This window comes from Ahaetulla prasina, chromosome 2 (assembly GCF_028640845.1).
Source record: "Ahaetulla prasina isolate Xishuangbanna chromosome 2, ASM2864084v1, whole genome shotgun sequence".
NCBI classification, from domain to species: Eukaryota; Metazoa; Chordata; class Lepidosauria; order Squamata; family Colubridae; genus Ahaetulla; species Ahaetulla prasina.
In genome coordinates this window covers 6,868,163-6,880,585 of record NC_080540.1, presented here as the reverse complement: position 1 = coordinate 6,880,585, position 12,423 = coordinate 6,868,163, and the positions used below count along the sequence as shown (strand labels likewise).

The following is a 12,423-nucleotide window of genomic DNA, read 5'->3' as shown; positions in this document are numbered from 1 at the left end:
CCACCCTCTAGTCCTGGAACAAAGCCCTCCCCCCCGCCTTCAGACCAGATGGATTAGTGCCGCGAACTGGCATAGGGGCTGGATCCCTCCCCGACGGGTTCTCACCCCCACCCGTCAAATCCCTCCCCTCCCTTAAAAAACCCTTATTTAAAAATCTATTTAAAAAACCCCAAAGGTTCTTCTTAGCCGCATGCCACCTCTCTGGGTCCCAAGACCCTTCATTAAGGTAGGCCCTCGATAACGTGGAGGGACATTCTTGCGAGGCGGGGGAGTCTCGCAAGTGAAAAAGTTCGAAAGGTGAATATCTCATAGAAAAGGAGGTTAAAAGGTGGCATTGATCCTGATCAATAAAGATGGTACATACATAAAATCATTTCAGCTTAATTAGGTCCTTTTAGGGCCTGGTGCAAGATGGAAAAAGATTCAACAATCGGTCATCCAGGCAGAAGTCCTGGCAATAGTCAGGACTTGCCAGAGGAGCCTTTTAAAAGCTTTTTTTTACAACCTCTTCGGCCGAAAAAATGCCTTTAAAGGGTTCTGATGATCTCAGCTGAGCCACGCGATCATCAGAGGCTTTCTTTTTACTTTTAAAAGCATTTTTTCGGTGGAACAAAAAATGCTTTTAAAAGTAAAAAAACCAAAACCTGATGATTTTGGGGCAGGGGCGCAGGGATTTTGCCTACCGGTTCTCCGAACCACCTGCCGCCATCGCTACTGGATTGGGCGATCCAGTCCAAACCAGGAGCATTTCACCCCTGGTTTTGCCCCATTTTATGACTTTTCTTCCTACAGTGAATCACTATTGGTAAGTTAGTAACTCTATTGTGAAATGAATCTGGCTTTCCTATTGGCTTTCCTTGCCACAAAATTACGGGCGATCACATGACCCGGGAACATTTCAAGTGTCATAAATATGAGTCAGTGCCAAGCATCTGAAATTTGATCAGATGACCATGGGGATGTTGCAACAGTCATAAGTTTGAAAAATGATCATGTCACTTTTTTCGGTGCTGCTGTGACTTTTAATAATCACTAAATGAACTGTTGTAAATTGAGGACTATTTATAATTGTCTAAAATCCCATGCAAGAACCATTTGAATAATAATCCAAATAAATTGTAGACCTTAGATATGCATGATAAATTGCCTTTCTAGTGCAAACCAGAACAAGGTGGATCCCTAATCCTGCTTGTGGTTTTTGCCATGTTCAAATAATCGAAGGACTTTTGTGCATGTAATTCCTGATTGTTTTTCATTATATTGTTTCAAATATTTCAAAATATCAAACACAATTATCACATTATTCTTCAAGTGTCTTTTAGGTTAAAAACAATCTAATACCTCTTGCTGATGCCTCAGTATTTCTATTTTGGTATTCAGACAAGTATCTGGACTTAGCTCTTTTTCTGTCTGTTCTGCCTTTCTATCCCTGCTTGTCTTTTGAAGGCTAGAATGAAAAGTCTGATTTCTGCATCTGAAATTGTTGCTTGCCATGATTTGTAGTTTTGTGAGTGCAAAATCTCTTCTTTTAGCAGCTGACATTTGTTTTAATACATGGTACTTAATGAGTCCCATGAGTCAGAAGCGATCCCACCACTGCCACCAATTTGTCATGGGTTCTTTTTAAACCATATCAATCTGATTGACTTCAAAGCAAAAGATCCATCAAAAGTATGGATTTTAGACAATTTAAACTTTATGTCTCCTATAAGAGTTGTGGAGATGTGTATTTTGAAAAAATATCCAAGATAGAAAAGTGAAAAATACAAATCACATGTACATTATTACTATGTTTGTTCTCTTATGATACATATTTAGTATATTAATACTATATGATGTTCTCTATAATATACTATAACTATATTATATACTATTTCCTACCTATACTATATACTACTTCTACTACAACTATATTGTTTTTTAAAAATTTTTTTGACAAACATACATAAAAAACATCTTCAAAACAAATGCAAGCAGTATGTCGGTTGTTTGGTCAAATCTGGTGCAATTTCACCAACTTCATAACATGATTTATCAAATTTTACATTTTACCAATTTAATATATATCCCAATGTTTTGGTCAATTAATCATTTATTTAACTATAAGTATTTCTTCCCTCATTTCATATAGAATGTTCTAAATTTATGTCAATTGTATTGCATCACTCATTTCATCATCTTAAATCAGTATATATTTCGATAGTTCTTACTTTATAAAAACCTCTTATCAATCTTCATTAACATATTTTTTATCTAACCATTGATAAAATAAATCCCATATCTTATAGTATTGTTTATCTTCCTGTTCTCTAATTTCAAATGTCAATTTATTCATTTCAGCACATTCCATTATTTTCTTGATAACTTCATCTCATTTTTCCAATTTTTAGCAACACAATTCTAGTCGCTGTTAATACATTCACAATCAAATATCTCAATTCTCTACTGTAAGTTTCAGGTATGATCCCCAGTAAAAAAAAAACTCTGGTTTGAAGTCTATGTGGTTTTTTATCATTTTTTCCAACCATGTGTGGATTTTAGTCCAGTATCTTCTATATATTGTTAACTGTTGCTACTGTACTTACGGAATGGAATGGTATTCTTTCTTGGCCAAGTGTAATTGTGCATTTAAATTTGCCTCCGGTGCATAAGCTCTCATTATGCAGCGATGTACATTGTAATACTATACATTAATATTTTTACTCTTACAGACGCTGTCTGTCTTTAAATAGAGGAGTTTCCTCTATTATGTTTCTTTTTTATTAATGGACAGCAGATAAAAGGCTGACACCTTACCAACATTGGGCTTGGATTATGTGATGTCACACTTTATGACCGCATCACTTAGCAATGGAAGTTCTGGTCCAAATTACGACTCTTCTTGTCACATTTGTTAAGTAAGTCAGTGGAATTATTAAATTAGTAACATGGTTGTTAAGTGAATCTGGCTTCCCCATTGACTTTGCTTGTCAGAGTATCGCAAAAGTGAATAATGTGACCCCGGGACACTTCAACCGTCATAAATGTGAGTGACTTGTCAAACAGCCACATGTAAATCACATTGCCATTCTTCAATAGTCATAAGTGTGAAAAATGGTCATAACTCACCTTTTTCAGTGCCGTTGTAACTTCAAACGGTCTCTAAACAAACTGTTCTAAGTTGACAATTACCTTTCTGAAAATTCAGGAGATTCAAGCAAGAGCAATAGAACAAAAACAACAAAAACTGTATGGTGTGAATAAAATTTCAGGATGACTAATTCCTCTCACAAAAGAGACCAGAATGAGAACTGAAATCCATGTTCAAAAACACTTTTTAAAGCATTAGAGCCATTGTGCTGCAATGGTTTGAATGCAGGTATTGCAAGCTAATTCTGCTTACTGCCAGGAGTTTGATTCTGACTGGCTCAAGGTTGATTCAACCTTCAATTCTTCTGAGGCCGGTAAAATGAGGATCCAGATTGTTGGGGGCAATATGCCGACTCTGTAAACCATTTATGGAGTCTTGTAAAGCACTGTGAAGAGGTATATAACTTTAAGTGGTATAGCTATTTTGCCTTTCCATGACACAATAAATAGGAAATCTCTAAATTCAGTTTTAAATAAATTGTATTTAATTGAAGTTAATTGGATTTTAATTAGAATTGAATAACCATTTTGGATATAAATAAAATTAAATATCACTGGTATGGTTATTCAGAAGACAATTTTAAATTCTAGTGTATTAAAAATTAAACTCCTAGGAAAACATTTGGAAGGATATGGAGTGGGGGAATCATGTTTTCAGAGACTCGGGCTACTTTGAAGCTATTTATTCAAATAATGTCCATTTATGATTCTGAATTAAAACTGGTGAAAGGGCACCAATTTTGATTTAGTAGCCATTATGTCCTTTTTTTCTATTACAGATGACTGATAAAAGTGGGCTCAAAAGAAGCAGGCTTTTGGCAAGAGAGATATGTTAATTCCATTCTTTTAAAATTGCTTAACTCTATGTCCCTATTTCTTTATTTCATTAATTTAGATAAATCTCTTTGTTCTTGCACTATCACCTCCAAATCCAAACTAATCTCTTCAAACCATGGCAGTCTTCAACTTTTCTAGCTAGAAGAAAATTGGTACTTTAGTCTGGTTGACTGACATTGTCTTTCAACATCCTACTCATATTTCCTGAGCTGTCTTCCATACTGAAAAATCAAAACGAAGCCATTTTTCTTTTTTGCCTCATGGAATTTGAACTTTATGTGTATTTCTCAAGATTTGCCTTCCTGTATTTTGTAATTTCACCTTTCCTCCAGTCACCCATGAGACACCATTCTCCCATTCATCTCTCCTTCATGGTGCCTTGTTTTGAGGTAAAATTTCTAAAACTTCCATGAGTTTGAGCTTTCCCTCCATTTTGGAACATGTTTCCTTTTGACGTGCCTTTTTCAAGCAAGATTGTTTCTTCTGGATTCTTCTCCTTTTTGCTGCAGCAACTTGCTCTTTTGAACCTCTGTTAGCTGCCCAGAGGCATGAATTTGAAAAGGCAGCTGAAATAATGGAAATATTAATACAAATCTTAATTGTCCTAAGTCTTCACTTCCCATCCTGTGACTCTGTCAGCCCTCTTATCTTTCCTCACTTCAGGGCCGAGTTTGCCAGCAACCACATGACACAACCTGGGCTTCAAAGAGAGGCTCCTGTTCCTTTTCAGCCCCCACAGAGATTTTCCAACACAGATCGTTGTTAGACATAAAAGAAACAGAAATTCTAGAAATTGCTGCCTGCTGCAGTCAGGCAATGTCAGAGGGAGCCTTTCCTTCTACTCCAATCCCCATCATCCCAGGCGCGCATGGAACATGACGATCTGTCCCTATGCCCTGGCATGCTCTACCTGGCGTTCCATGCAGGAACCACCAGGGGGCTCCCCAGGTAGCCGTTGGAAAGGCAGGGCCGTCCCTCAGTAGCTTCAGGAGGGAACTGAGCATGCGCTCTTTAACCACCTCTGAGACCCTCGCGGGGCATTTTGCGGAGGAGACTGGAAGCGCCTCCGCCCTTTCTACAGTGCCCGATTCTGCTCCCCCCCCCGCCCCTCCCTCGCTACGAGCCTTTCCAGCAGTCCAAGAGGCTGCAAGGAAGCGTTGCACGGATGGAGATGAAGACCTGACTCCGGAGCTCAGTAAGGGGGAGGGACTTTTTCTTTCACGGACTGGATCGTGCGTGGAGACACGCAAAACTTCCATCAAGTTTGGAGTCCTGGAAAGGGGGAGCCCCTTGTCCCATGTTCCCCTGCCGCCCCTGTGCATGCATGCACTGGCCAGGCAGGGAAGAGATCAAAATCTACTGTCCCGCTGCGTTGCCTCCAGGAGGAAAATCGGGACCGTCAGAAAAGTCGGAGCCATTTAGGATTAGGCGAAGAGTGAGAAACCTCTTTCCAGGAGAAAGAGTGTTAGGTCGTAGCTGGTTTATTGATTAGGGCATTATTCTGTTTGCATTGAATCGTGGTTTGTTGATTGAGATTTCTCAGCTACCCATAGCGATATGGGCCAGGACGTTAATGGGTTCTGCTATCTAGTAGCAGAATTTCCAGTATAAAGTTGTACTGAACATTCAAATATTGATTAATTTGCCTGTTAAATGGATTGAGAAAGCAACTCATCTCAATGGCTATTTGTGACCTGAGACATTTATGATCTGAATTATACAAAGATTGTTTTTAATGTCCCAAGCAGCCATCAAAATTAGTTGAATAAATAGGTAGGAATCAGAAAACAAAAACATTTTAAATATATGTATCCAAAGTTTTTAGTCCTTGATCGAAGATGTTACAGAAGGTTACTACAGAATTTTTTCCACACACAGATATGTTAGTCTACCAACTAATAAGATTTACTCCCTTTTTCCAGATATTGTTGGGATCATAAGTATTTTTTATTTGTGGATGCTCAGTTATTAAGTTGGTCAGCCTGTATTACTAGAAGTTTCTTTTGTTTTCTATTTCAGATATAGAAGTTGGAAATCTTTCCTGGTTCCTTTGGAGTCTGAAGTATCTGGTGTGGGAAGAGGGCTGAATGGCCTTTAGGAGATTTGGTTAGATGTCTTCTGATTAGTAAAACTTGGGAGATCCATCCATCCATTTTGGAGCTGGATTAGAGACCAGAGAGAAGATGGAGGGACAAAGCCCACCAGATGCAGAAGTTGGAAAAAGCGCTTCAGCTATTCAGCCTTGGAGCTTTGGAGAAAATGTGGCAAGTTCTGGGCAGGACAGCCAAGAAGAGGAAGCAAACAGTTCAGAGGTTCAGTGCTGTCACTTCAGAAAAGTGCAGTTCCAGGAGGGGAAGAGTCCCCGAGATGTTTGCACTCAGCTTCACCGCCTTTGCCGTCAATGGCTGCAGCCGGAAAGACACACGAAGGCTGAGATGCTGGACCTGGTGCTCCTGGAGCAGTTCCTGGCTGTCCTTCCCCCAGAGATGGAGAAATGGGTGCGGGAGTGTGGAGCAGAGACCAGTTCCCAGGCAGTGGCTCTGGCCGAAGGATTCCTCCTGACCCAAGAGTCGGAAAAGATGCAGGTGTGAGAATGTAATCATTTCAGGTGTAAAGAGAATTTGTCAATTCCTTTTTGGTAGCATTTTCTAGGATTATTAATACCTAATGCCAGTTGTTCCCTTTTTCTTCCAGAGGATGTGTTTGGGGTAGTTCTTCCATTCTCTTTTGACTTTTGCAAATGGACATTGGGGTTTGCTAGTTTAAAGCTGCAGAATGATAGTTCCTTATTGCTCTTTCTTGGTTTCTCGTATCACATCATGTCCAGAAATGCTTGGAAGCTGTGACTGAGTATCTCAAGGGGAGGAAGGATTCATTCAGATCTTCTCAGGAGCTGCTGTTCAGGGAGACCTTATGTAAAGATCAAAGTCAGGACTCCATTCCAGGTGAGAAAAGCTCTATCTGTGTGATGTGAGATTTCAACAATTAGCTGATTCTTCTGCTCCTTTTGATTGGAATCTCTTTCTTTAACAAATCTGCTTCCACCATTTTTTTTTTATTGAAAGAGTTTTAAAAAAAACAAAAACATTTTCCCCCTTTTTTCCCCCTCCCAAAACATCCCTCCTCCCCACCCCGCTTCCCGGGTCAATCACAAGGTAAAGTCCAATCCAAATAACCACATCCAAAGCTTTTCGCCTCCCAACCCCTCCCATTACATAAAATAACTTTCTAATTATTCAAAGGCAATCTGATATTTCTTAATCTGATATCTGTTTTGTAGATAATCAATCCATTTTTTCCATTCAATTAAATATCTTTCCTGCGTATTGTCTTTTAAAAACGCTGAGATTTTAGCCATCTCAGCCAAGTTAATAACTTTCAATATCCATTCTTCTATTGTAGGTATCTCTTCTTTCTTCCAGTATTGTCCAATCAACAGTCTTGCTGCTGTTATTAAGTTCAAAATCAGTTTAGTCTCAATCCCTGTACAATCCATTATAATTCCCAAAAGGAAAAATTGTGGCAGGAACTTTATCTTCTTCTTCAGTACATTTTGAATAATCCACCAAATTCTTATCCAAAAGACCTTAATTTTCTTGCAAGTCCACCAAATATGAAAATATGTAGCATCATCACAATCACACCTCCAACATTTCGCTTGGATATTAGGATACATACATGATAATTTTTTGGGATCTAAATGCCATCTATAAAACATCTTATAAAAATTTTCCTTAAATTCTGTGCTTGTGTAAACTTAACATTTCTAACCCAAATTTTCTCCATGTTTCCAACATTATTGGTTCCTGAATATTCTGTGCCCATTTTATCATACAATCCTTTACCAAATCCTTTTCCTAATCTATTTCAAGCAACACATTATACAATCTTTATATGCTCGTGGGTCTGATTTCTAATTTGCTTTATTAAATTTTCCTCCCTTTGCATTATACCAATTTTTTGATCTTCTTTCCATCTAGCACTTATTTGCCCATATTGAAACCAAGTATAATTCCTCCCTTCTTCATTTAATACCTGTAATGATTTTAATTGCAATCTACCTTCAGCATACAAAAGTTCTTTATGTAATCATTTCCTGTTTCTGTTCTATATTTATATTCTCTATTGCATGTCTAGGGCTCCATATAGGAATCTTATAATCTAATTTATAGGAATATTTATTCCAGACCAAAAGAGCACTTCTCAACACATGATTCTTAAAAGATCCACTTTTTTTCCATAAAATAAGTACATGCCATCCATATAAGTCATAACCTTCTATATTCAAAATTCTTTCCTCTGTTAAGTTAAACCAGTCACTTATTACTGAGAGGGTTACTGCTTCATAATATAGTTTAAAATTAGGCATTCTTAAACCACCTCTTTCCCGTGAATCCTGTATTATTTCATTTTAACCTCGCCTTTTTACCCTGCCATATAAATTTATTAATCCCACTCTGAATCTTCCAAATTTTTATCCTTTTAATTATAGGTATCATCTGAACAGAAACAAAATCTAGGTAACACATTCTTAATAGCAATCCTTCCCAATAGGGATAACTGCAATTTCTTCCAGCCATTCATATCATTCTGAACTTTTTGCCATAGCAAGTCATAATTATTCTTATAAAGTTTCTGATGAGCTAATATAGACCTAAATATTTAACCTTTTTACTACCTCAAATGATAGTTTTTTTCTGAAGACATATTCTTATGGCAGTTCAAGGACTGAGTAAAAATTGGAGAACAGGAGTTGAAGGTGTTGAAAGAGATTCCTTCAAAGATGTTAAGAGACAGGAAGGAATTTGCTTTTTACACAAGAACTTAAAAACATCAGATTCAATTCAGATGGGAGGTGCCAGTTGGACTGACACTATTCTATCAAGGAAGGAGATATAGAATTGACACGTTTTAAAGGCAAAGGATTTTCTTTCTACAGTTTTGAAAGTCGAAATAGAAGTGATAGAAAACTTCAAGAGACTCAAGAAGGCGTGGTGACCCAAGAGCCTTTATTGCTGCCAGTATTAGAGGAACCACAAGAGCAAAGGGTGACAAGAGGAGCCCTTAAGCGTAAAGAAGAGCAACAGTCTCAAAGTAAAAGTCAGGATCCCATTATGGAAGCTGTGGGAGGAGCTAGACGGAAGATACCGGAGGAGGAGCTTCCGTTGTCTGCTTCAAAGCTTCAGGAGGCCAGTAATGGCAAATAGAATCTTGTCATGGAATGTTAATGGCTTGAATTCAGCTCAGAAAAGAAGGAAAATATTTCACTACTTGAAACAATTTAAAAATGATGTGATTTGTTTGCAAGAGACACATATAAAATTATCAGACCAAAAATATTTTATTAATTCAAAATTGGGTAACCATTTTGTTGCATCAGCTTTGGAAAAGAAGCATGGAATTGTTGTATATATCAGGAAGGATATACCAGCTAAGCTAATTGAGGCAGATATTCAAGGAAGATTTATTGCTATTGAACTGGTGATAGATGCAAAAAAGACTTTGTTGATAGGTATTTATGCACCTAATCAGCAACAAGAAAAGTTTTACAAAATGTTACATGAGAGGTTGACCCTCTGGGATTATAGTTCGTTTATTTTATTAGGAGACTGGAATGGAGTAATTGATACATGAAGAGAACCTCCTCCAAGAAGATACCTATACATGCAAAATTACCAAAATCTTTTTTTGAAATGATGGAAGACTTTGAGTTTAGAGATATATGGAGGTTACGGAATCCAGATGAGAGAGATTTTACTTTTTTTTCTGATAGGCATCAATCTTTTTCACGCATTGATTTTATTTTAATTTCTAATGACTTGCTTTCTAGGGTGAAGAAAACGAAGATATTTTCGAGGTGTTTAACTGACCATAGCCCAGTATGGATGGAATTATTACAAGGGAAAAAAGGTGGTAGAACATGGAGGTTGAATGAAAATCTGTTTAGATATGAGGATAATGTAACTTATTGTAAGAAACAGTTAAAAGAATTTTTTGATTTTAATATGTACAAAGGACACCTATAGGAACTGTGTGGGAAGCGAGCAAAGCGTTTATTAGAGGATATTGATTTTATTTGGACAACAGGCAAAGGAATAATAAACAAAGGCAGCGTAGATATTTGGAAGAAGAAATTCAAGGAAGCAACAGTTATTAATTCAAAACCCACAAGATCATAAACTTAAAGAGGCTATAAAAATATTACAGAGTCAATTTAAAAATGATGTGATTTGTTTGCAAGAGACACATATAAAATTATCAGACCAAAAATATTTTAATTAATTCAAAATTGGGTAACCATTTTGTTGCATCAGCTTTGGAAAAGAAGCATGGAATTGTTGTATATATCAGGAAGGATATACCAGCTAAGCTAATTGAGGCAGATATTCAAGGAAGATTTATTGCTATTGAACTGGTGATAGATGCAAAAAGACTTTGTTGATAGGTATTTATGCACCTAATCAGCAACAAGAAAAGTTTTACAAAATGTTACATGAGAGGTTGACCCTCTGGGATTATAGTTCGTTTATTTTATTAGGAGACTGGAATGGAGTAATTGATACAAGAAGGATAAGAGAACCTCCTCCAAGAAGATACCTATACATGCAAAATTACCAAAATCCTTTTTGAAATGATGGAAGACTTTGAGTTTAGAGATATATGGAGGTTACGGAATCCAGATGAGAGATTTTACTTTTTTTCTGATAGGCATCAATCTTTTCACGCATTGATTTTATTTTAATTTCTAATGACTTGCTTTCTAGGGTGAAGAAAAGCAGATATTTCGGTGTTTAACTGACCATAGCCCAGTATGGATGGAATTATTACAAGGGAAAAAAGGTGGTAGAACATGGAGGTTGAATGAAAATCTGTTTAGATATGAGGATAATGTAACTTATTGTAAGAAACAGTTAAAAGAATTTTTGATTTTAATATGTACAAAGGGACACCTATAGGAACTGTGTGGGAAGCGAGCAAAGCGTTTATTAGAGGATATTGATTTTATTTGGACAACAGGCAAAGGAATAATAAACAAAGGCAGCGTAGATATTTGGAAGAAGAAATTCAAAGGAAGCAACAGTTATTAATTCAAAACCCACAAGATCATAAACTTAAAGAGGCTATAAAATATTACAGAGTCAATTTAATATGTTAATGGCAGACCAGGTGGAATATACAATATGCTAAACATAATACCTTTTGTAATGCAAATAAACCTGGGAGATGGTTGGCATATAATTTAAGGAAGAAACAGAAAGCACGTGTCATACAAAAATAGAATATAAAGGTAAAGAGATATATCAACAGGATAAAATTAAAAGGCATTCTCAGAATTTTACTGCACTATATGCAAAAGACAAAATATTGATAGGGACATTTATGATTATTTGAAAGATTATAAGGTGAATATTCTAACATTAGAACAGAGGAGGAGCTGAACCGGCCGATAGCTACTGGAGAAATAGTGGAGGCAATTAAACAATTAAAATGGGAAAACCCTGGTACAGATGGTCTTACAGCAACTTATAAAAAACACAGGATGAAATATTAGGCCCACTTAAAGAATTATTTAATCAGATACAATTAGGAGTGGAATACCCCGTCATGGAAAACATCTTTTATTTCACTGATACAAGAGGAGCAAGACTGCTCTAAACCTGGTAACTATAGGCCGATTTCACTTTTAAATAATGATTATAAGATTTTGTAAAATAATAGCAAATAGATTAATGTTAGTTTTACAACAAAGAATTCATACTGATCAATCTGGTTTTATAAAAGGGAGGCAGATGAGGAATAATGTTAGACAGATTATTAATATATTGGAATATTTGGAAAGAAGAATACTTCAAGCACTTATTTTTTGGATGCAGAGAAAGCCTTTGATCGATTGCATTGGGATTTTTATTTAAATTAATAGAAAATGCAATTTGGAGACTGTTTTATTAGAATAATTAAAGCGATTTATGGAGAGCAAAACACAGATTATAGTAAATGGTAGTTTGACAGAAGTTATTAAGATTGAAAGGAACAAGACAGGGATGTCCCTTATCACCATTATTGTTTGTTTTGACTCTGGAACCATTATTAGATAAAATACGAAATTAATGAAAATAGAGGAATTAAGATTAGACAATATGAGTACAAAGTTAGAGCTTTTGCAGATGATGTAGTGGTTACGTTAATGAATCCTATAAATTCAAGTAGATTTTGTTGGAAGTAATTGATAAATATGGAAAGGTATCAGGATTTAAAATAAATCAGAATAAAACAAAAGTGATAATTAAAATATGTCTATACAACAAAGTAGAGAAACTGTCAGGATTTGAATCACTTAAATATTTAATTGGCTCATCAGAAAAGAAGAAACATAAGAATGAATTTGGGTTTTCATTTTGTTCTGAAGTTCAAAGAATAATGATATTGAATTATAATTCATATTTAGTTATCCCTTGG

General features: G+C 36.3%; 1 protein-coding gene across 2 annotated transcripts in view; it reads left to right on the top strand.

Annotated features, from left to right (window-relative positions):
• LOC131192031 (zinc finger protein 883-like) overlaps positions 1 to 12,423 on the top strand; it is a 52,695-nt gene that overhangs the window by 14,238 nt on the left and 26,034 nt on the right. The window contains exons 2-3 of one of the 2 annotated variants that reach the window (XM_058170797.1): positions 5,986 to 6,551; positions 6,794 to 6,911. In XM_058170797.1, coding sequence (XP_058026780.1) covers positions 6,150 to 6,551; positions 6,794 to 6,911 — 520 coding nt within the window. In that variant the 5' untranslated portion in view covers positions 5,986 to 6,149. The remainder of the gene's footprint in view (positions 1 to 5,985; positions 6,552 to 6,793; positions 6,912 to 12,423) is intronic. The other variant, XM_058170798.1, reaches the window with a different exon arrangement.